This window comes from Rhineura floridana, chromosome 8, assembly GCF_030035675.1.
Source record: "Rhineura floridana isolate rRhiFlo1 chromosome 8, rRhiFlo1.hap2, whole genome shotgun sequence".
Lineage (NCBI taxonomy): Eukaryota > Metazoa > Chordata > Lepidosauria > Squamata > Rhineuridae > Rhineura > Rhineura floridana.
The window spans coordinates 92,784,734-92,808,225 of NC_084487.1; the positions used below are offsets into that span (position 1 = coordinate 92,784,734).

At 42.4% G+C, this 23,492-nt stretch overlaps 1 protein-coding gene across 10 annotated transcripts in view; it reads left to right on the forward strand.

Moving 5' to 3' along the window:
- Window positions 1-23,492, forward strand: part of CPED1 (cadherin like and PC-esterase domain containing 1) — a 160,549-nt gene that overhangs the window by 47,654 nt on the left and 89,403 nt on the right. For all 10 annotated transcript variants that reach the window (XM_061640093.1, XM_061640095.1, XM_061640096.1 and 7 more), the window contains 4 exons: window positions 6,745-6,880; window positions 8,511-8,667; window positions 11,297-11,439; window positions 14,485-14,557. In XM_061640093.1, the coding sequence (XP_061496077.1) occupies window positions 6,745-6,880; window positions 8,511-8,667; window positions 11,297-11,439; window positions 14,485-14,557 (509 nt within the window). The remainder of the gene's footprint in view (window positions 1-6,744; window positions 6,881-8,510; window positions 8,668-11,296; window positions 11,440-14,484; window positions 14,558-23,492) is intronic.

Consider the following 23,492-nt stretch of genomic DNA (forward strand, 5'->3'; position numbering starts at 1 on the left):
AAATGCTCTGTATTCTCTCTGTATTCTCTCTGTATTCAACCTCAAAAGCCTGTTTTTGTTGGGAGGACTGGATTTCATTAATTTATGAGAAAAGGTCCAGCCAGCAATGCCAGATGGACTTCCGAACAAGCTCTATCTGATTAATGCGATACGTTTATCTTTTCTTCAAAGAGAAAACGGACTAACAGGCAAGCACCCTTCTTTCTATTATTTTTTTTACTTGGTTTAAATTGTTGCAGCAAAAAGAGATTTGTCAAATGAATCAGCTTTAAAGAACTTCTGGGTGAGCTATAACTCTTCTCTGTTATTCACGAAATTAACAGCTTATCTCTGTTTCTATTGCAAAAAGCTGTCCTGGAAGTGCATTCTAAAGATATAAACAGAAGAGGGATTTCTATTCCGAGGAACATTATATTGTCTGGGACTATTCTCCTTTTGGTCTATTTTATTTTGACGAATCTGCTTCTTCACGACGCCACTAACTGTTTTGATGCTGGGAACTAAATTTGTTTTGTATTCTTGAACATAGAGAGATAAGGCAGGCTGCTCTGTTTATACTGTGATGTCATCAAGCCTGGAATATTAACCCAATTGTTGCTGAAATAAGAAGTGGTTCTTCTTTATTTTTGTTTTGTTTTGTTTTCGTGGTTTTAAAAATGGCAATCAAGAAAGTGGCTGAGAATCTGGAAGTAATTATGTTTCAGAAAATAATGGATGAGATTGAGATAACGAAACAAACCCTGCGACAGGGCAGTAAGGAGCTGAAAATTGAACTGAGCAAAATGACGCAGGAGCTTAAAGAAATAGGGGATCCTGTGAGAGAGGAGAATGAGATCAGAGATGAGAAAAGAAAAAATAAAGGGAAGATACAAGCCCTGGAGATTGGAACAAATGTGGAATTGGAAAAAGATCTGGAGTTTATGGATATTAGAAATAAAATCTACTGTTTGGAATTTAACGTTATCTCTGAAGAAATTAATGAAGATATTAGAGATAAAGTTATCAATGGCTTGGATAATCTTCTGGACTGGAATGACGTGATGGAGCTTGATATAGAGAAAATATATGGAATTAACTGCAGCCATGTGACAATGGAAAAACTCTCAAGAGATGAGCCAGTGCATTTTGTAAAAAAGAAGAACAGAGATATGACTTTACAACAATATTTCAGCAACTTATTCAGAATTGATGGCAAGAAAATATTTGGGATAGAGGAAATTCCCATCAGACTCTTATTATATGACTATGGTTATGACAGCAAGATTATTATGGAATACTGATAATGGAAGATTGGACACTGAAATTACTGGACTTAACAGGACTATTGAAGATGGAAGATGGAATTAATATGGATAATGGAATAATGGCTATTGAAATTATTGGACCTAACAGATTTTGATGAGATGGATTAATCGATATGTTTATTTGGACTGTGGTTATGACAATAAGATTATTATTATTATTAACGAGATGGATTAATTGACATGTTTATTAGGAGAAAAATTGATAGATATATTTCTTAAAGAATTGAAACCTCTCTTTGACTTTTTGTGGAAAGAATAAAGTAATGTTTATGAGATTTGATGATTAATTAAGATAACTACTGGAGGAAAGTGATTTTATAATATAATTTAAGAGACAGGATTGTTATATATTGTAGACCTATAACTGATTTGATCTGCGACAAATGGGAAGTCAACATTTTATTTTTTTGTTTAATCATTTTTGTTTTGTTTTGTTTTTTGTCTTTGAATGTTTTATGATTTTGTTTTGTATGTTTTATGAAAATTTGAATAAAAATTATTGTAAAAAAAAAACAAAAAAGTAACTTTTCCAAGCTCTGATCTGACCACCTTATTTGCTTATGGTCCATGTTAACTTTTTTAAAGCAATGTAAAGGGAGTGGTGGTCTGACTTTGTTAATACACTTGAAATTGTAGTTATTGTAAGGAGAGCAATTTCAGTGGTAAACTCTAGAAACATGGCTATCTAATTCAAATGTTATTACAGTGAACGTTCATGAGAGAATATGTCATGGTGTTCCTGAGAACAGATACTGTGCTAGAGGTGGGGATTATTGTTAGACATTTGCAATGTTTTTGCCATCAAAAATTGTAGCATCCAAGTTATCCTGCTTGGGGATACGATCTTACCTATATTATAAAATGGCAGGAATGGTGTAAGTAGAGGTATTTTTCCCCTCCTCTGGTGAGGCAAACAGCAGACAGGTAGGGTTGCCAGGTCCATGGCCTCAGACTGATCCTGTATCTTTAGGAGAAGAGAAGGTCAGCCAAGTGCGGGTGTTCTTGCACTGTAATGGGAAAAACCACAAGGTGGAATTCTCCCTCCCCCCTCCACAACTTTTAAAGATACAGAAGACCTCTTGAAGGCCGGACCTGGCAACCAAGTGGTCTTCTGTATCTTTAAAAGTTGTGGAGGGGAAAGGGAGAATTCCATCTTGTGGTTTTTCCCATTACAGAGTTGCAAGAACACCTGCACTTGGCTGACCTTCTCTTCTCCTAAAGATACAGGATCAGTCTCAGGCCAAGAATCTGGCAACCCTACAGACAGGAGATGTGATTTCAATCAGAAAGCTGGCATAGGGGGAAAGGGTTTAACACCTTCTCTCTTCACTGATGCTTCAAGAAATTGGCCCCCCAAAAGATAACCACCATCATCACCCACATCTTGAACTATGGATCTTGGACCTTGGATTTTACATTAATTATATATTTTGGCTCTCAAAGCCATGATGGATGTTTAAGTCATGAAGTTTCTTAAAACACCTAATGCAGTAGCTGTGTAATTGCCATTTTGATAGGAAATAATAAGAAATTCAAGTAATGCAAAATGTTTGTTTGATTGTATCTGTCACTCTTGTTGGCAAGCATGACAGCCTGCTAACTGTTATCAAAGGAAGTTGCTCAACTTCCTAAAGGAAAGCACTGTGGCTGAAATGTTCAGAAAATTGAAAATAAGATAGGGACACCCACTTCTCTCATCTTCATTTTCACACCAGTCTTTCTTTACATGGGGAGCCTGATTCACTTAGTATCCTATTGTAGGGTACAAATGCTCTGGTTCAGATCGGTAATGAAAACCTGCATTCCTTCACAATAGCAACTGCGAGCTGTACCCAAAGGGGGTTGCTACAGCACTTCCTATAGTATCCTCTTACAACCATCCCCTAAAAACCTAGATGCAGCACATAATGGCTTTTACGCAGAGTCCCTTGGTCATTGTTGGATATAACTAGAAAGCTTCAGAGGGCCTGATCCAACACAGAGCAAGGTAATCTTCATAAAAGATTTCAAGTTATTTCAGAGTGCTGAAATTGTGAGCACTTGCAGACCATCACTATTTTCAGGTGGGATTCAGTCACATACCAGTAAATCCAGGTTGTGCAACTCTTGGTGACTGGGAGGTCTTGTGCAACAAACACACTTCCCCCCAAATTCAGACTCTGTGATAAGGAAAGTGCTGGGAAATGCACTGGAAAATGTGGGATAACACTTGCTTTGACACATCATCTAACTTTCCTGCCACATATCAGAATGAATGCTCAGTAAACAGGTTGTCTGGAAGCACCCTGTTAGAAGATTATTTACTATTTATTTATTAGATGTATATCCTGCCCTTTCTTTCAGTAGGAGCCCAGGGCGGCAAACAAAAGTACTTAGAACACTCTAACACACAATAAAAACAGACTTTAAAATATATTACAATAACACATCCTTAAAAACATACTAAAACAAAACATCTTTAAAAACATTATAAAAGAAAGCATTAAAAACATTAAAATAAAGAAGGTTTAAAAATATAGTAAAAAGCAATTCCAACACAGATGCAGACTGCGATAAGGTCTCTACTTAAAAGGCTTGTTGAAAGAGGAAAGTCTTCAGTAGGTTCTGAAAAGATAACAGAGATGGCGCCTGTAATATTTAAGGGGAGGGAATTCCAAAGGGTAGGTGCCACTACACTAAAGGTCTGCTTCCTATGTTATGTGGGACAGACCTCCTGATGGTTGACCGTTATCGGAAGAAAGACAGGGAAAGCACGACCCTGTTATTCTTACTTGATCTCTTGGCGGTTCTTGATACCATCGGCCATGGTATCCTTCTGGGGTGACTTGGTGAGATGGGTATTAGAGGCACTGTTTTACAGTGGTTCCAATCCTATCTCCAGGCTCTTTTTCAGAGAATAGCATTGGGTGGTTGTATTTCGCCCCTTGGCATTTGTTCTGTGGGGTGCCATAGGGTACCATCTTGTCCCCCTTGCTGTTTAACATCTATATGAAGTCCTTGGGAACAGTCATCAGGAGATTTGGGGCAAGGTGCCAGTAGTACACTGATAATATCCAGTTCTATTTCTCTGTAACATCTGAATCAGGAGAGGCCATGCAAGGCCTGGATGGTGCCTGGACTCAGTGGTGGGCTGGTTGTGGGCCAATAAACTGACTCTCAATCCTAGCAAGACAGAGACACTGTGGGTTGGTGGTTTCCGAGTTCAGTTAGCTGCTTTGGATGGGGTCATACTCCCTCTGAAAGAGCAGGTCCATAGTCTGGGGGTGCTCCTGGACCATCTTTGTTGCTAGAGACCTCTGTGACTAGGAGTGCCTTTCACCAGCTTCGGATGGTAAGACAGTTACGGCCATTTCTGGACCAGGATAGCCTGACCATTGTTGTCCATGTACTGGTAACCTCCAGGTTGGATTACTGCAATGCACTCTAGGTGGAGCTGCCCTTGAGGTTGCTCTGGAAGCTGCAGCTGGTGAAAAATGTGGCAGCGAGACTGGTCACTGGGGCAGGGTATTGCCAACATGTCATCCCACTACTGAAAGGATTGCACTGGCTACCTATTAGCCACTGGGCTCAGTTCAAGGTTCTAGTTTTGGTGTGGAAAGCCCTATGCAGCTTGGGACCAGGATACCTGAAAGATTGTCTTATCCCTTATATACCCAGTCGATCATTGAGGTCTGCAGATGGAGGGCTCCTGCAGATACCATCTTATCAGGAGGTCCATTCTGTACAACATAGGAAACAGACCTTTAGTGTATTGGCGCCAACCTTCTTTATTTTAATGATTTTAAAGCTTTAAAAAAAATATTTTTAAAGATGTTTTGTTTTAATATGTTTTTAATGGTTGTTGTGTTTTAATATATTTTAAAGTCTGTTTTTATTGTGTTTTAGAGTGTTTTTAGTGCTTTTGTTTGCTGCCCTGGGCTCCTACTGGGAGAAAGGGTGGGATATAAATAAAATAAAATAAAATAAAATAAAATAAAATAAAATAAATAAATAAATAAATAAATAAATAAATAAATAAATGAATGATTGATTGATTGATTGATTGATAACAATGATCAGACCATTGTGGCCATGTATGCAATTGTCAAGATAATTTGACAACTGCATACATTCTTTTGAACAATATTTTGGCACCAAGGTCATATTCTTGTGTAGTAATTAGAAATCTTGCAGCCTCAATTATGTTTTTAGGTTGGCATATTGAAATAGAATGCATCTAGTTAAATAGAAGTTTTACTAATCATTTAATAAGCTTAGCACTGTGAGGTCTCGTGCTAAGTAATGAGATCTAGGAATAATAGGAACAGCTTGACTTCTCTTTTACTTAAGCATTTGGAAATGTCTAAAAATGGACTTTGCTGTAGTTAATAAAAGCCACACCACATATGAACAAAAAAGGCTTTGTAACAAAAGAGTGGGGAAAGGAAAGGAAGAGATCACCCTCTACTGGCAGATTCTATTACAACAATGGTGCAGATATATCACTATAAATAAGTTCCGTAAAGCAGTTCTTCAGTGCTACACTGGAAAGTATTTGTGCTTGTTTTTACTCAACTGATTGGCAGTATTTCCATAGATTTTTTACTTATAAGATATCCATTATTTTCACTTCATATCACACTATTTTGTGTAATATGAAAAGCCATCTTAAGACCCAAGGAAATAAATGAGTCTGTCAGCCCAATCCTAGGCATGTTTACTTGGAAGTAAGCCTCACAGTGTTCAATGGGGCTTACTCTCAGGAACATGCACATAGGATCTCAGCCTTAAGAACAAAAATGTGGGTTTAACATTTAGTAATTCCAGTGGATTTTTGGTGTACCAAACTTTATCTGGATTTTTCTGAATGGCCGCAATCTGTTACATTTTTATTTTCAAAAATCAGTGGACCTTACTTATAATTACCAATGCATCAGATTGGGCTTTATGTTGCAAAAAGTATGTGGTTTCTGATTGGATGGAAAAAATGAGACCCTAGTGCAGCCTTTCCCAACTAGTGGGCCATCAGATGATGTTGGACCACAACTCCCATCAGCCTCAGCCAACATTGCCAATGGTCAGGAAAGATGGGCATTGTGGTCCAAAAACATCTGGTGGCCCATTAGTTGGGAAAGGCTGCCCTAGTGAATGGTCTGGGAATACCAATGCCTTTCCAGTGTGAACTAAGATAAGCTGGTAAGGACCTACTAAGTGGCTGAATAGTACACCAACGGGTATCTTATACAAGCCAATCTGCATTTTCCAAAAGAAGAACAGGACATGAATATTTAAATCAAAGCAAGAAGAGGGAATCAGAATAATAAAGCACTTTGTACACTGAGAAGTATTAAAGCAAAAAAATAACAACATATTAGGCTTCATTGCAATTGTTGAAGAGAGAGGCATTCAATACTTTAACACCTTTTAATTTCATCCCTTCTGTAACTTCCTGTCTTTTCAGATTTGCATCTTCCCATTGCTCTTCCTACTTGTCCAGAATCAAATAGTGTACCTCTTCATACCGTGAAGTCCCAAGATAATAACGAAATGACAAGTTTTACACAAATGTTGTATCAGCCAATCAAGAATGTTCAGCTGTAAGAGAATGGTTTATGTCCTTAATAACTCCATCTCTGTGGGTTGAACTACTTTTCTCTCATGAAGTTTTTCAGTGGTTCCCAAACGTTTTTCCCCCACGGACCACTTGAAAATTGCTAAGGGTCTTGGTGGACCACTTAATGTTTTTTCTGCCTTCTATATCAATTGTAATTGGCTGTTCCAGATGCTTTATGATTTTGAATTGTATTTTTATTGCGTCTTTTATTCCTTATATTTTATTTTAATGTATTACATTAAATGTATTACATGAATGCATTACAATCCATGCAATTCAAACTGTAATACAATCAAATACAATGTAAGGAATAAAAGAAGCAATATAAATACAATTTAAAGTCAGTATGAATATTTAATGCAGATGTGTCACAAACCATCTGAATGAAGCTTGCGGACCACCGGTGGCCCATGGATCAGAGTTTGGGAACCCCTGGTATATTTGAATTCCTTTATTATGTTAATGGTGGGACTAGAAGGGACATTTGTTGGACCACCCATTTTCTGTCCACCAATTGCCTCCCCATTTTGTTTTTCAAAATTTTGTCCCCTTCTAAAAATTAGCCCAGTTGGGTGAAAAAAGTAGCATTTGGTGTATGTGAGTATTTGTACAGGAAGAATGGTGGTTAAGTATGCCTCCATTCTACCCCACCAGTCACCCTGCATTTTCCCAGCCCTGCATTTCTGTTAACCTTGGCACAGAGCAGAGACCATACTTTTGCTGAGATTAATTGTCTACATCCAGCTTGTGTTTCTTATAATATAATTGTAAATGAGCCGGGGAGGAAGAAAACAAATCATCACGTGCACAAGCATGCATACACACACACCAGCAATATTTTAGATGTAAATGACCAATTGGGATACTGTACATATTATCACAATGAATTTCACAAAAGTGCAGTTCCTACTGAAACATATTAAGCTCAAGTTCAAATTATTGCTGCATAGGAATATGGCTAAGAGCTTACTGACAGTCGTTGTGGTCAGATGACATGCTAAACCATAGTTTAGTGCCATGTATGAATGAGCCCAACTTCTTCCTGGGCTCACATGCAGCCCCCTCTTCTCTCCTACACCATTGTAACCACAAAGAGAAGTTCTGAAGCTTTCACTTCCATTTTTGTTCCACCACAACTTGTCTGACAAACTGTGGTTAATGTTAACTGTGATTTGTTTTAAACAAGCCAACTTCAAATCTTGGTCATGCAGCTAAACTGTTGTTTAGCATGACATCTAAATATGGCTAGTGTGTCTAAATTCAACTTGGGTACGTGAGTTCTTAAGACTTTTGGGTATACTTCTGCTATGGGAGAGGGAGAAGGTTGGGGGAAGTAGGAGTTGGTGTCTGAATTGTGCAATGAGACTTTTTTAGTGTGGGCCCCAAGAAAGTGTGGCACAATTTGGGCGCCATTTCAGGCAGCAAAATGTCTTGAGCCAGGACTGGGAGAGTTTGAGTGGGAGCGTTTTAGTCTAAGCATTGTCTCCACCCAAAGGGACTAATTTGGCACCTTCTTTTATTTTAGTTAATTGGCAAAGTGAGTAAGAATTTGGCAACGTGAGTAAGAAAGCGAGGAAGCAACACTTCCCTAACATTGCATTGCAATTTTCCAGGCATCAGTCACCCACTAGAGATACCTTCAAAATTCAAGACCTTTCAGTCATCATCAAAGTGTACGTGCTAGTGACATCTTTAACACCTTTGCGGGCATTCATTTATTCAACTGCTATTGTATGGTATCCACCTCAAAAGAAGCACTTTTCAGTCAAGGTAAACCTGCATTTTCCTATTCATTTCAGATTTTACCAAAGGGTATGAAAAGTGCTTGGTTTTCCATTTCTTCCCCCCCCCTTTTCCATCAGGATTTTCTTATTAAACAAAATGTAGACTTCTATCAGGTCTGTATAACTTGTCAAATGTATGGTGGCCTATCATGGGCATGAGGTGAGAAACATTCTGGTTACTCTGCCTGCTTGACTCTTAAAGATCAGATCTGGGGTGGAGGCAGTTGCCACAGTATATGAGTTAATTTGGATTAGCAGGACACAAGTTGAGCAATTGTGTCTGCTTCTGTTCTCTAAAGTGTGCAGCAACTATACATATTTTTTAATGACATCTGTACTACAGATATACAGGTTGAGCCAGATTCAATAGTCCTGCAGTTTGGAGGTACTACTATTCGAAATGTCCCTTTGCCTTGATGCCCACATGACAGTGTTAGAAATGTCCATTTGCCTTGATGCCCACATGACATGAAGCACTTTTCATCTGCTGAAGGTGATGCACTACCTGTGATTAGGGATGACCCATGTTCATCACATGCAGCACTATTAACATTCCAATGCCTACAAAAACTATGTTATTTGGCTCACTGGCTGCTCTGGCAGAATTTTACATCATTAATTACATTATCATTATGTTGGTCCACATCATTCATTTCAATGCAAAGGGAACACAATGAAAATGGGAAAAAGTAATCAATGATGTATCATTTGTGGACTGAAAACAATAGCTAATACCAGTTGTATTCACTGGATTGATTTCCATTCCAGACATGGAACAAATAATTAAACATTGGCAATTTCCACTCCAATTTCTGTTTCCATTGCAATTTTCTGACATCCCTACCTGTGACCCTTCCTGAGCAGAAATACTTGGCAGATATTCCTCTAGTGACATTCAGGTCTGACTACCAGGAATCACTGTACATGAATTGCCTTTGAATATTATTCAGAAACTGTAATAAAAGGACCACAATCTTTTACATGAGCCTCCCCAAATGCCATGATTATTTATATATCATCCGCAATGCTTTTCTGGGTACCTCTGCCACTTGGCATTTAATCAAAATTTGTATGATTCATGCATATTGACATGGGATTGTGTCTTAAGAACAATGAGCAGCAGAGCTTTCCTGCCTCCTTTTTCCTGCAGCATCCCCCTCCCCTTTCTCACTCCAAAGCTGTTCTTGGGGACCTCAAAAAAAGGCCTTCAAAACTGTGTGTGATGTGGTACAGGGGGCTGCAGATGAGAAGAGAATCAGTGTAAATCAGAGATCCCACCCTTGCCAACAACTACGTGGAAGTGTTTTCCATTCATACAAGAAGATCTGTGGATCCTATTTATAATTTACTGAAAGGAGAGTTGGTTTTACAGATATGGAATATAGCCTTTCAATTCATGTATTCAGATGCTGAAATCTGTTAGAGATGTGCAAGTGTGTTAGTGATGTACACAGTACAATTGGATAAACTTTTTAGTCCTTTTTGAAAAGTTGCTCCCAGTGTTTTTATATATGTACACACACATATATATGATATTACTTTTTTACCCTTGAGCAAGCTGTGATTCAGTTAGTTCTTTCAGTGCCCAGTAGATGGAGACAGTATGTTAGATTCCTTATTTCAGCCAGGCTGCATATTACAGATATAATCTTGATTTTCCTCTTACTGCTGTGGTCTACCTTTAATTGAGCTTTGCTTGCTAGATAACTAGACAGCATAATGAGGGAGAAACAACAAATCAGGGTGGTCTCACAGTCAATTTCTTATTATCAAAAACACATTCTTAACTATCCATTGTTTGATTAGCTAGAAACAAAGAGCAGCTACAGAAAGTAATGAAGTACATCTCCCAAGAAATCTCAGTGAGACAGAACCAGATGCAAAAGTCTAGCATTTAGAATCCAGTTCATATCATTCCTAGATGGAGCTCTGGGACAGGTCACATAGATCCAAACTGAGGGTGCAATCCAATGCATGTCTACTCAGAAGTAAGCTCCATTGTGTTCCATAGGACTTACTCCCAGGTAAGTGTGCATTTGATTGCAGCCTAAGTTAGTTTAACAGTTTTCACTGAAATGAACGGAACTTAAGATGTACTATGGCTAACTTGTCCCATTCATTTCAGTAGGACCTTAGTTCAACTAACTTAATCTGGACCCAGTCTGTGGTCATTTTCCAGGGTTTCTCCATGCAAATACATTTTCAGAGATATAAACATGTGGGAAAATGTGTTAAAGTGAGTCACTCTTACACACTCAGCAGGGATTTCTGCGATTCCTGAGGCCCTTCTTGGATTGGCTATAATTGTTGACATAGCTGCCAGGTGTATTTGTCCATTCTCAGTTCCACAAAACCAGTTTCCATTGGATTGCATTCCCATGAATGCCTGATGACAACTGCATGAAGGGAGGAAGCTACCTCAAAATGACCCTGTGCTCTGGATCCCTGTTGCTAGAATAATGGGTAGGCTTTGAATCTACTGATGAAAAGAAATTACAGGGAGAGATGGTAGCATTAAGGTATAAAGCTTAAATTCAGAGAATTTCATGTAGTCAAATAAATGCAATATAGTTTGTGGTTTTAAAAACTTCTGTATCTTTTATTTTCTTTTACAGCTGCAGACCTTTTTTGAGACATTCTTGGGAAGCAGTTCCCCTCAGCAAGCCCTGGATAACATGAAAGAAGCAATAAGCAAACTCCTATTGATAACTGAGGTTTTTAGAGAAGCACCTTCATCTGGACCAAAGGCCTTCAGCCAGTAAGGAGACTGAAATAAACAAATGCTAAATTTTCTTAGTGACACTCTTTGGAATATGATAGTCCCTTGAATCTCGCTCCCAAAGGTCAGAACATAACAGAGCCATGTAGTTCTGCCTTGGTGGGTTTGTTTGAATGCTTGGACTCTAAAACGGGTGGGGAATCAGTTGTGACTTCTAGATAAAGATACAGACTTCTGTCCCTAAAGACGGAGAGTTTTTAAAAAGACATCTTGGAATTTGCTGTCTGAAGCTACTGTGTTTTGCTGCTTCCTGATTATTTATTTAAAATATTTTAATGCCCCTTTTAACGTAGCTTTCAGGTCAGCTTCCAAAACAAGATGAAATACTGACAAAAGACAAACCATATACTTTAGAAATTTTAATACATTAAATAGTCTGAGAAAATAAAAAAAAATTGCTTGGTCTCTAAAAGATAACAAGCTTGGTGCCAGACAGACCTCTCTGGGGAGGAAGTTCTATAAACAGGCCCACACTGCTGAGAAGAGTCTTTAGTCACCACTAGGGATTGGGTTTGCTGCCTAGTTCTGATCCACTTGTATTGTGATAGTCCGTTGTTCGATCCCGATCCACCCTTTTTTTGTTCCTGCTTGGTTTGGCACTTGTCAAGTTGATCTGCTGTGGGGGGTTTTGTGTGTGTGTGTGTGATCTGCAGGGTTTTTTGTGGCAAAAAATGTGATTTTTAACATAAATGCTAATGTAAATGATCACTGTGTTCCTCCTGGTTTTTTTTTCCTATTTACATATCAGTGGGGTAGATAATTGACTTTAAGTCTGTCTCTTGCCTCAGGCTAACTGATGTGCTGCTTAGTGGTTCCCCTCCCTTTTGCTGTTCACTATTCTTGAATTAGTTTATTTGTTTGTTTGTTTTATTATTTGATTTATACCCTGGTCTTCCTCCCAGCAGGAGCCCAGGGCAGCAAACAAAAGCACTAAAAACCCTTTAAAACATCATAAGAACAGACTTTAAAATACGTTAAAACAAAACATCTTTAAAAACATTTTTAAAAGCTTTCAAGACATTTTTTTTAAAAGGTTAAAAACATATTAAAAAACAATTTCAACACAGATGCAGACTGGGATAGGTCTCAACTTAAAAGGCTTATAGAAAGAGGAAGGTCTTCAATAGGCATTGAAAAGATAACACAGATGGCGTCTGTCTAATATTTAAGGGGAGGGAATTCCACAGGGTAGGTGTTGCCACACTAAAGATCCATTTCCTATGTTGTGCGGCACGGACCTCCTGATAAGATGGTATCTGCAGGAGGCCCTCACCTGCAGAGCACAGTGATCGACTGGATATATAGGGAATAAAACGGTCTTTCAGGTATCCTGGTCCCAAGCTGTATAGGGCTTTGTACACCAAAACTAGAACCTTGAACGTGGTCCGGTAGCAAATGGGCAGCTAGTACAATTCTTTCAGCAGCGGGGTAACATGTTGGTGATACCCCGCCCCAGTGAACAGTCTCGCCACCGCATTTTTCCCCAGCTGCAGCTTCTAGGCCAGCCTCAAGGGCAGCCCAACATAGAGTGCATTACAGTAATCGAGCCTAGAGGTTACCAGTGCGTGGACAACAGTGGTTAGGTTATCCCGGTCCAGAAACGGCCACAGTTGTCTTACCAGCCAAAGCTGGTAAAAGGCACTCCTAGCCACAGAGGTCAGCTGTGCCTCAAGTGACAAACATGGATCCAAGAGCACCCCCAGACTACAGACCTGCTCTTTCAGAGTGAGTACGACCCCATCCAAAGGCAACTGACCAATTATCCGAACTCAGGAACCACCAACCCACAGTGCCTCTGTCTTGGTAGCATTCAGATGCAGTTTATTGGCCTTCATCCAGCCCACCACCGAGTCCAGGCAGCGGTCCAGGGCTTGCATGTTTTGTCAGCAGCACTGCAGCAGCATCACCCCCACCACTAGTACCAACTTGTATTTTCACACAGAGTACAGAGAAAGAGAGAGAGAGATGCTGATGAGCTGAGGAAAGCAGCAATGAAAGCGGGGTGGCTTGTGTGGGTCAGTCTCTCTCATCATCATAGTGTTTCCCACGGGGAAGGATGGAGATTCAGAATGCTCTGAGCTATCTTGTTTGAAAAACACAAAATTGCAGGATGATTTGACAACTAACATTGATGACATATGTAGTCTAGGGCAAGGGAGGCAGCCAATATTTTTTGCATTATATGGTGATAACACTTTTTCCCCGGTAATAGATAAAGGAGAAATTGTGATCGTTATCACACCTAGAGTGTTACGAATATAGCAACTGTGAAGAAATTATAAAGATAATTACGTAAAATGGGAGGAAAAATTCAGAGGGGGAAATCCGTGCTGATTGCAGCTGCAGCGCAAATTCTGTGCAAATTACAACCATGACCCACCTCAAGAAAGCAGTGCCAGTCCAAAAAGATGGCGGACTGTCGAATTCAGTCAGAATCCAGGACTAAGTCCAATTTAGCGGATATTCTCCCCCCTCCCTAGTCACCACCCACACCCTTTACCTCAGATGGCAAGGGTACTCGCGGAGAGCCTCCAAAGATTACCTCAGTGCACAGGCAGATTATCAGAGCAGTTTTTCCTTCAGGTACTTGCATCTTAAGCTGTGTATGGCTTTATATGTAATTGCTAGCACTTTGAATTGTGCTCAGAATAGAACAGAAACTGGTGATGTTCTATCAGTACTGATGAGATATGTTTCCTACCAAGTCAGACGTTTGGGAGCTGAACTTTGAACAACTGAAGTTTCTGAATAGTCTGTAGAGGCAGCTCTGTGCATAATGCATTACAGCAATTAATTCTAGATGGTATTGGATCATGGATAATTGTTGCAAGGTTGGTCCTGCTGTTAAATATGATTTGGTTTGCCCTTTGCATTTTGAACCTGTAGACTGTATCCACACTTACCAATGTTTCGTACCTGCAACCAGTCATTCCAAGGCAAAAGGGAGCTTTCTGAGAAAGACATAGGTCATTGTCTCCTCTGAAGATAAAATCCATTCTTTCATTTTCTGTCATCATATTTCAGATGCAGTTCCTGCTTTCAGATGCTCACCTTTGACATTGGGTTCACCCACTCTATGGACCCAGTTGTCCTTGAGGTAAGCATGCATCAGCAACATTTTTTCACATGAGCAGCTGACTGTAGCAAGAGGAAACTCTTCAAAGTATTTCCCAATAGAGGGGAAATTTCCATATACCACCAAAGCCAAATAATGCTTTTGCCAAATAATGCCCTTGGAATTTAAAAACAAGGCTAATATAATTCAAGATTATATCAAGAGAAGTATAGGGCTTATCCACATGGAAGCATTTCTTCATAGCAAATGCACTACTTTTATCTTCGTTATTGATTTGCACCGTTCATAGTTTGGGGTCAATGGTAGCTGCAAATCTGTTGTTTTTCCATTCACACAAGTAGGCGTTCCTCTTGGAAGGATTAGTCTCACTGTTTCCTTGTGACCCTGAGCTCTAATTTTACATTTTTACTTCCTCCGGTTGCTCATTTACTAGGCATGTGCAAATATTTTTGACCTGCGCATTATTTCCACTCCCTCCTGCCCCCATTGCTTTCTGAAGTTTGGCAGCTGAAAAGAAGTGGGGTCTTCCACCCCTTCCCCTTCTTCCTTGTCCTGGTTTACCATCACAGTTCTTTCAGTTGTGCAAGCAGCCCTCCCTCCCCTCTTTACATTGGTCTGTTAGAAGGAAAGGATGCATTTTGGCAGTTGATAAGAAATGGCATCACTGGACCCCAACTCTTCTTCCTGGTCTTTTACAAGAAGTGAATGAAGTTCTTCTCCCCCCCACACACACCTTTCTGTGGGAGCATGGCAACTGCATGTTCCTTGCATTGTTTGAGAAAGCAGTGCGGAGGCTGTAAGTAAAATTTTATTTCGGTCACAGACCAGTACATACACATCATAAATAAATCAAAACTATATAAAATACATAAAATCAGGACTCAATAGGAGATTAAAATCAGTATACAGGTTTCCTATATATAATCATTTGTCATGGATTTCCAGCATACAATGGCAGCAGCAGAGAAACTAGCCACTTTTGGCACTGAGGAGATTCATACCCCTGTTTGTGTGTGTGCAGTCCATTCATGGCCAGCTCGGGCCCCACCCCCTTGGTTTTGGCTCTCTCTAAACCCCCCCCAAATAAAAATGTATCCCAAAGAGAATATTTCCAGCTGATAAAAGGTTTTCCACCGCTAACTAGCCATTTTGAAGTAAGCAAGAGCAAGAGCGTCTTCCAGCTTTTCCATAAGTAGAGAGCTCTGTTAGACCAGCCTTGCACTGTTATGCAAAACCTAGGGAGGAAAAAAAAGGCAACTTTCCTCTGCTGAGAAGTGTCACTCTTTAGTCTGTCTGGTGGCCATTTACTCAAGGAGGAAGGAAGAGAGGGCTACAGCAAATGGTGGGGAGAACAGAGCAGGTGGAAGTTGCTGGATAAACCACTGGGAACAAAATGGAATTCATGGGTAGCAGAAAGTGACAATTCAGCTGCCCACAAAAAAAGCATTGAATGAAACCATCTGCAAGACATGTGGAGCGAAATGGAGCCATATTGTTATTTATTCATTTATTGGTGGATTGGGTTACTCTGAATTTACAGGGGGAAAACAACATATTAGCTTGTTTGCGGTAACACCATGTAAACAATGCTAATTAAAAGGGGACAGCAAAAGCTGCAAACACACACTAAATTCCATGTGGATAAGCCCATAGTGTCCATATTGCAAGAAGTAAATGGTATCATTCTATTATGGTTTGGCCAGACCTCACATAGAGTACAGTTCTGGGCCTTGCAGTTTAAGAAGGATGTCAACAAATTGAAATGTCTCCAGGGAAGCATGACAAAGATGGTGAGGGGTTTATTCATAGGCTTTATTAAAGCATTATACTGGCACTAAGAAAGCTGAAGTAAACCCCAAAACAGTCACACAAAATGCATCAGTATTACAGATCCATCCCCATATTCATCTCACCACCACCTGAGATGCCCCATCCCTGGAAAACAAGTCCTACTCCTTTGGACTCCTCCTTGCCTCCCCTCACCCCTCTGAGCCATACAGGGCTCCCAACCTTACCCACAGCTGTTTCCCCCAGGCCCCTTTCTCTCCACTATGTGTACGTTTTTGCCCAAACTGCACACATCAGACAGTCTAAAAAGTCCCCCCCAAAAAGTCCACAGCTGACATTGCTGCCTCTTCCTGTTTTGCAGTCTGACACTCAATGCCTGCTCAATGCCCTTTTGATGTCTCAGTGCCAGCAGGCCAGACCTCTAACATGTGCAAAACAAGACAGAGATCACTAGTAGCAGGCAGTTTTGCTGGATTTCCTCTCTCCCTTTTGTGATCACATTCTGAAAGAAAAATCCACCCACCCCAAAACAAAACTCATCTTACATCTCAGGCCTGCTGCCAGTGCCCACCCCCACTGCTGTCTCCACATGGCCTCCCTCCTTGCTGTTAAGCCTTGCCACTCCCTTCCTGCAGTGGCCTTCAAGTTCCCCCAGATCCACTTGCAGAGGTTCCCTGTTTCTCATCCCTTCCTGGCCTGTTGCAGCACTGTGCATTTCCTGCCTCTGGTGATCCTCTTGCTTACCTAGCCCAGATGCCTCAGCCACCATCATGGTACTCCTTGAGGGGCCCCCTTCTGACTTTGCTCACCCTCTTTCTTGAGGCCAAACCTCCATGCCAATGGCAGTTGCTGGACCAGCCAAGGCACCCGTGATTTCCATGTCACCATTGCCCAGACCTGTTGGTCGAAACTGCAGGTGTACTTAAAATCCCGCAGCATCCCCTCTACCTCCTGGTAGTCATCCATGTAAAAAGACCCCTGGTGTCATGCCCCACAAGAGGAATCCTCTTCAGAGTATGACTTATTTATTTATTTATTAGTTAAATTTTTATACCGCCCCACTAGCATAGCTCTCTGGGCGGTGTACAACAAGAATACAAATATATAACAATAAAATTCCATAATATAATACAACAAAAACATAAATAAAAATAATAAATCAGAATCAATTACAGCAAACTTAAGAACTAAATTAAAATTAGATTAAAATGCCTTAGAAAAGAGGAAGGTTTTAACTTGGCGCTGAAAAGATAGCAATGTCGGCGCCAAGCGCACCTCATCGGGAAGACTATTCCACAGTTCGGGAGCCACCACCTAGAAGGCCCTAGTTCTTGTTGACACCCTCCGAGCTTCTCTATGAGTTGGAACTCGGAGGAGGGCCTTCGATGTAGAACGCAGTGTACGGGCAGATTCATATCTGCCACAGATATTGTGGTCCCACGCCGTATAAGGCTTTATAGGTTAAAACAAACACTTTGAATCTGGCCCGGAAGCGTATTGGTAACCAGTGCAAGCGAGCCAGGACAGGTGTTATGTGTTCAGACCGCTTGGTCCTCATTATTAATCTGGCCGCCGCGTTTTGCACGAGCTGTAGCTTCCGAACTGTCTTCAAAGGCAGCCCTACGTAGAGCGCATTGCAGTAATCCAATCGCGAGGTTACCAGAGCATGTACAACTGATGTAAGGTCCTCCCTGCTCAGATAGGGACGTAGCTGGGCCACCAACCGAAGTTGGTAGAACACATTCCATGCCACCGAGGCTACTTGAGCCTCAAGTGACAGGGAAGGATCTAAAAAGACCCCCAGACTACGAACCCGCTCCTTTAGGGGGAGTGTAACCCCATCCAGGACAGGGTGTATATCCACCATCTGATCAGAGAAACCACCCACCAACAGCATCTCAGTCTTGTCTGGATTGAGCCTCAGTTTGTTAGCTCTCATCCAGTCCATTATCGCAGCCAGGCAATGGTTCAGCACATTGACAGCCTCACCTGAAGAAGATGAAAAGGAGAAGTAGAGCTGCGTGTCATCAGCGTACTGATGGCAACACACTCCAAAACTCCTGATGACCGCATACAACGGCTTCATGTAGATGTTGAAAAGCATGGGAGACAGAACTGACCCCTGCGGGACTCCATATTGAAGAACCCACGGTGTCGAGCAATGTTCCCCAAGCACTACCTTCTGGAGACGACCCGCCAAGTAGGAGCAGAACCACTGCCAAGCAGTACCTCCAACTCCCAACTCCGCGAGCCTCTCCAGAAGGATACCATGGTCAATGGTATCAAAAGCTGCTGAGAGATCAAGGAGAATCAACAGAGTTACACTCCCTCTGTCCCTCTCCCGACATAGGTCATCGTACAGGGCGACCAAGGCTGTCTTGGTGCCAAAACCGGGCCTAAAACCCGATTGAAATGGATCTAGATAATCGGTTTCATCCAATAGCGCCTGGAGCTGGCCAGCAACCACTCGTTCCAAGATCTTGCCCAGGAATGGAACATTCGCTACTTGTCTGTAGCTGTTGAAATTTTCTGGGTCCAAGGAAGGTTTTTTCAGAAGTGGTCTCACTGCCGCCTCTTTCAGACAGCCAGGAACCACTCCCTCTCGTAAACAGGCGTTAATCACTTCCCTGGCCCAGCCAGCTGTTCCATCCCTGCTGGGTTTTATTAGCCAAGAGGGGCAAGGATCTAGTACCGAAGTGGTTTTACGCACCTGTCCAAGCACCTTGTCCACATCCTCAAGCTGAACCAACTGAAACTCATCCAAGGCACCCGTGATTTCCATGTCACCATTGCCCAGACCTGTTGATCGAAACTGCAGGTGTACTTAAAATCCCGCAGCATCCCCTCTACCTCCTGGTAGTCATCCATGTAAAAAGACATCTGGTGTCATGCCCCACAAGAGGAATCCTCTTCAGAGTATGACTTGGAGCTCCCAAAGCAAAATATCATAGAGGAACAGCCTGTATTGAGGAACCATGAGGCAGACCAGTGGGGCCCAGGGCCCTCAGGGGAAACAGTAATCCAACTTTTCCCTCAACAACACACCTTCTCCGAATCAGAGGCAGATACTGAATGCTACTGAGCCATAGGGAGTCCAGGCTCCTGAAGGTCAGACACTGAAGTGACCATCTGAGGAACAAGACTCCTCAGGAGTAGAGGAATACTTGTGAGTAATCCATTCCTCATGAGTAGACCAGTTCTGCAAGCAACATGGATGGCTTGAGCTGTGTTCTGAGTGGGGTTTTACGCACCTGTCCAAGCACCTTGTCCACATCCTCAGCTGAGGTTTAAAAGCATTCAGTTCCAGGCATAGAATGCTAGAAAAAAATCTTTGAAATAGCTCCCTGACATGTGTTTCTCTGCCCCCTAGTTGGTCACTGGACACCAATCCCTTCCGTTTGGACTCTTTCCAGACAGAACTTCTTGTGCTGCTCCTGTCCTTTGACTTTGGACTGCTGTAAGTTCTGGGACTGCCCCTGTCAACTTGCAGCTTCTTTGTCTGTGTGCTACCCGAAGCAGGATCCCTGGTGTATTGGGCTTCTGCATAACTTGCCTTTCTCAAGTTAACATGCAGTGCCTTGTGGAACAGCTGCTACTGGAAATCCATCAGCTACCTGGACAACCTTGGGTCATCACCTTTTCCTACTGCTCACTCTGTCTTGCTGCTCCTCAGCCAGCCCCTTTCTTCCCTCCTCCTGAATCTTCATTATGACTTCCTTTCTGTGCCCTTTAGTGAGACGCTCCTTCACAGTGCCCCCATAGGGGTGTCGCTACACCCCTTCAGCCCTAGCGTTGTTATGCTCTGAAATAGCATGGAACATCAACTGGGTTGTCATGTCCCATGCCATAACCCACCTCCACACTTGCTTCAGATACCAAAAGGGCCAGTACTACTTCTGCTGGTTCGAAGTGGTATTGGTGTCTTCCCCTCCCTCCCCCCACTCAAAAACAGGTGTTTCTTCCAGGAGGCAGCCATCAGGGAAGGTCATACCTTCTACCCCCACCACCTGAGATGCTCCATACCTGCAGTTCCTCCTCCTCTGCTGCCTTACCATATTGAAAGTCAGAAAACCTTCAGGCCAAATGGGCCTCTAAGGCGACCATCCCCAGTTCCCCTCTTTTCTCTCCAGATACATGAACACTTTAATAGGGCAGTGGTGAGTCCCAAACAGAAAGTCAAAAGCTGTCCTGTTGAGCTGGATCAGGACTTCTTGGGGCAGGGAGCAGACTGTGGCCAGGAACTTGAGCATGTCCAAAGGAGCAGCTGTACCATTTTGACCATACAACAGGGCTCATTCTCACAACACCCTGTCCTTCACTCTAGCTCCACCATCTTCTTGATGACTGCTGCCTCTGTGCTCTGGCTAAACCAGACCACCCCCACCCCACCCCACCCCACCCCACCCCTAATTTTAACCATGGTTTCTGTTCCTTCCTTCACCTCTGGCTGTGTGCTCACCTCTTTCCTGGAAGAGACCACCTGCAGTAGGGTTCCCAGGTTCATGGCCTGAGACTGATCCTGTATCTTTAGGAGAAAAAGTCAGCCAAGTGCAGGTGTTCTTTCAACTCTGTAATGGGGAAAACCACAAGGTGGAATTCTCCCTCCCCCCTGCACAACTTTTAAAGATACAGAAGACCTCTTGGAGGCCGGGTCTGGCAACTAAGAGGTCTTCTGTATCTTTAAAAGTTGTGCAGGGGAAAGGGAGAATTCCACCTTGTGGTTTTTCCCATTACAGTGCAAGAACACATCTTCTCCGAAAGATACAGGATCAGTCTCAGGCCCTGAACCTGGCAACCCTAACCTGCATGCATGACCAAAAGATTCCTTCCTGCTGTTGTCCCTCCTCTCCAGCCACCATGGCTCTGTTCTTTGCCACATTAATAATTCACCCCTGAAGCTGCCTTGTTCCACTGAAACGTCTCCCTGACTTCCCCCCTCCTCTGGATAACTGTGAGGTTGCTTACATGAGCAGTTACTTTGATCAACTTCCCCTCCTGTGCCCCCAGCCGTTTCCCCTGAATCCCCTTTCCATTACCTGTCCAGATGCTACAGGACTGCATCCAGGCTCAGTATTTATAATAACTGAGTCACTTCATTGAGCCTCTGTTTAACACACACATACACTGGATAGAGAGTCCTCACAGCCCTGATAAAGGCCAGCCAGCATCCCTTAGTATTTCAGAATCATCTGTAGGTACTCGTACCTCATCCAGTCAAAGACTTTAGTCTGATCGGGGTTGACCATGTACCTTCCCTGGTGGCCCTGCCTCACAGCCTCCACCAGGACACACACGGAGCCCAGCATGGCCTTCTCCTGAAGCTCCTTGATTTGGTCCCAGTGCAAAACATCATCCACTTTCTGCATCAGCATCTTCATCAGGACCTTAGCATGTCACAGATACATGGGCCTCCAGTTCTTAAAGTCCTTCAGGTCCATCTTTCATAGGCAATAGAGTGAGGGTGGCATTGAGCCTGGAAACTTGCCCTTTGTTAGGGCCTTGTTGTATGCTTCTGTCAAGATGGGCAATATCCTGTAAGAGCTAGTAGAACTCCCTGGGGATCCTATTATTTCCAACAACTTGAAGACTCAAGAAGGCAGCCTTATATTTTCCGGCCTCCGAAACTATGCCCTAACCACAGCCGCTGGTAGTGAAAGAGTATAAGGGATTGTTTACTCATGAGCAGACCACTGACTCTGAGTCTGTAGACACATAGTGTGCCATGACTCTTTCCCCTGGACCCAAAGCTTTTGGTACCAGTGCTCTTGAGGGCAGCTCCAGTTCCTCCTCTGAGATTTTCAGAGGTTCTTTCTTAGGTATTGGCCCAGAGGGCCCCTCAAAGGGATCCTTGGCATTGCATTCAGGGGTCCTGTCTGCTGCTTAGGGTCCCAGACATGTGGGATGTCTTGTTCATCCTCTGAGGGCACAGGGTCTGGCATCAGGTCAGGGCTAGGAATGATACTCTTCTCCTTACACCCTTCTCCACCTTGGTCCAGGGAGAGCCCCACATTGCTCAGAGTGTATTTGCCTCCCCCAAGGACCCTCCCAGCTATGCCTTTCTGGCCTCTTATACCAAAATATGTTTTCTGCCACATCCCTTGGGATGGGTGAATCTGTCAAATTGTTTTTCTCAATTTTTCATTTTTCCAGTCTTCCAAGGGTGGCTATGTTTCAGTTTGGATATTGTTTCAGAAAGTATGAATTGGGTAGGTTCACCTTTAAGTGCAAACTGAATTGGATTTCTCCCCCATCCCTACATCTCACACAGTGAGCCATCCTTCTCCTTGTCTTCTTCCACCCACTTGTGTCCCTTTCCTTGTACATATTCCCTAGGAGAGATCTGAAGCTTGAATCCTCCAGTGTGCCCATCTCCCCCACAGATCATTTGCAGAAGCTAAGTAATGTTTCTACTGTCCTCCAGGTTAAGGCCATGTGGTGCCAATGCATCTAGATCTGATGGCATCACTATAGCTGTTACAGGAAAGTCCAATAGGCTGTGGCTCTCAGTGTTGAAATGTTTTGCAACTGGTTGCTCCACTCTTTTTGTCAAGATTGCCGATTTGTGGTTTCTGAAGCATGTGTGTAGGTCAGCTGCAGTTTTTCATAAGTGTTGGATATGACATCCTGGTTTTTTACATTCGATGACATAAATTATATTGCAGGACCTGCAGGTGATGTTCTGTTTGATGTAGTTTCAGGCTATGGTCTGAAGGCACCTAAGGCCAGGTCCCTGTTAAAGCTAAGCAGGATCAGGTTTGGTCAATGCCTGGATGGGAGACTGCCTGGGAACCATATGTAAGCCGCCTTGGGTTTCTATCATGAAAAGAAAGGTGGGGTATAAATGTAATAAATAAATAATATGTTCTGCCTGTCCTAGTGCTTTTGAAAGTAGCTGTCTCCATGGGGTACACACAGGTGATTCAGCATTTGGAGTGACAAGGATGAGAACCAGAATTGCTTATAGGTGACTTAAGTACAGCTCTCACGAATAGTCTGTGTAAATTAGGAGGCTGGTGAAATGCTACAACAGGAGGCTTGTTGATGGCTCTAGCAAGATGTTCAGAGTTCCTTAGCAAAAGGTAGCTCTTCCTGACTGCTCGGTGGTAGTTAGGAGATGCTGGATGGAAATCTACCACAAATGGAATCTGTTGTTCTTTGTTCTTTGAAA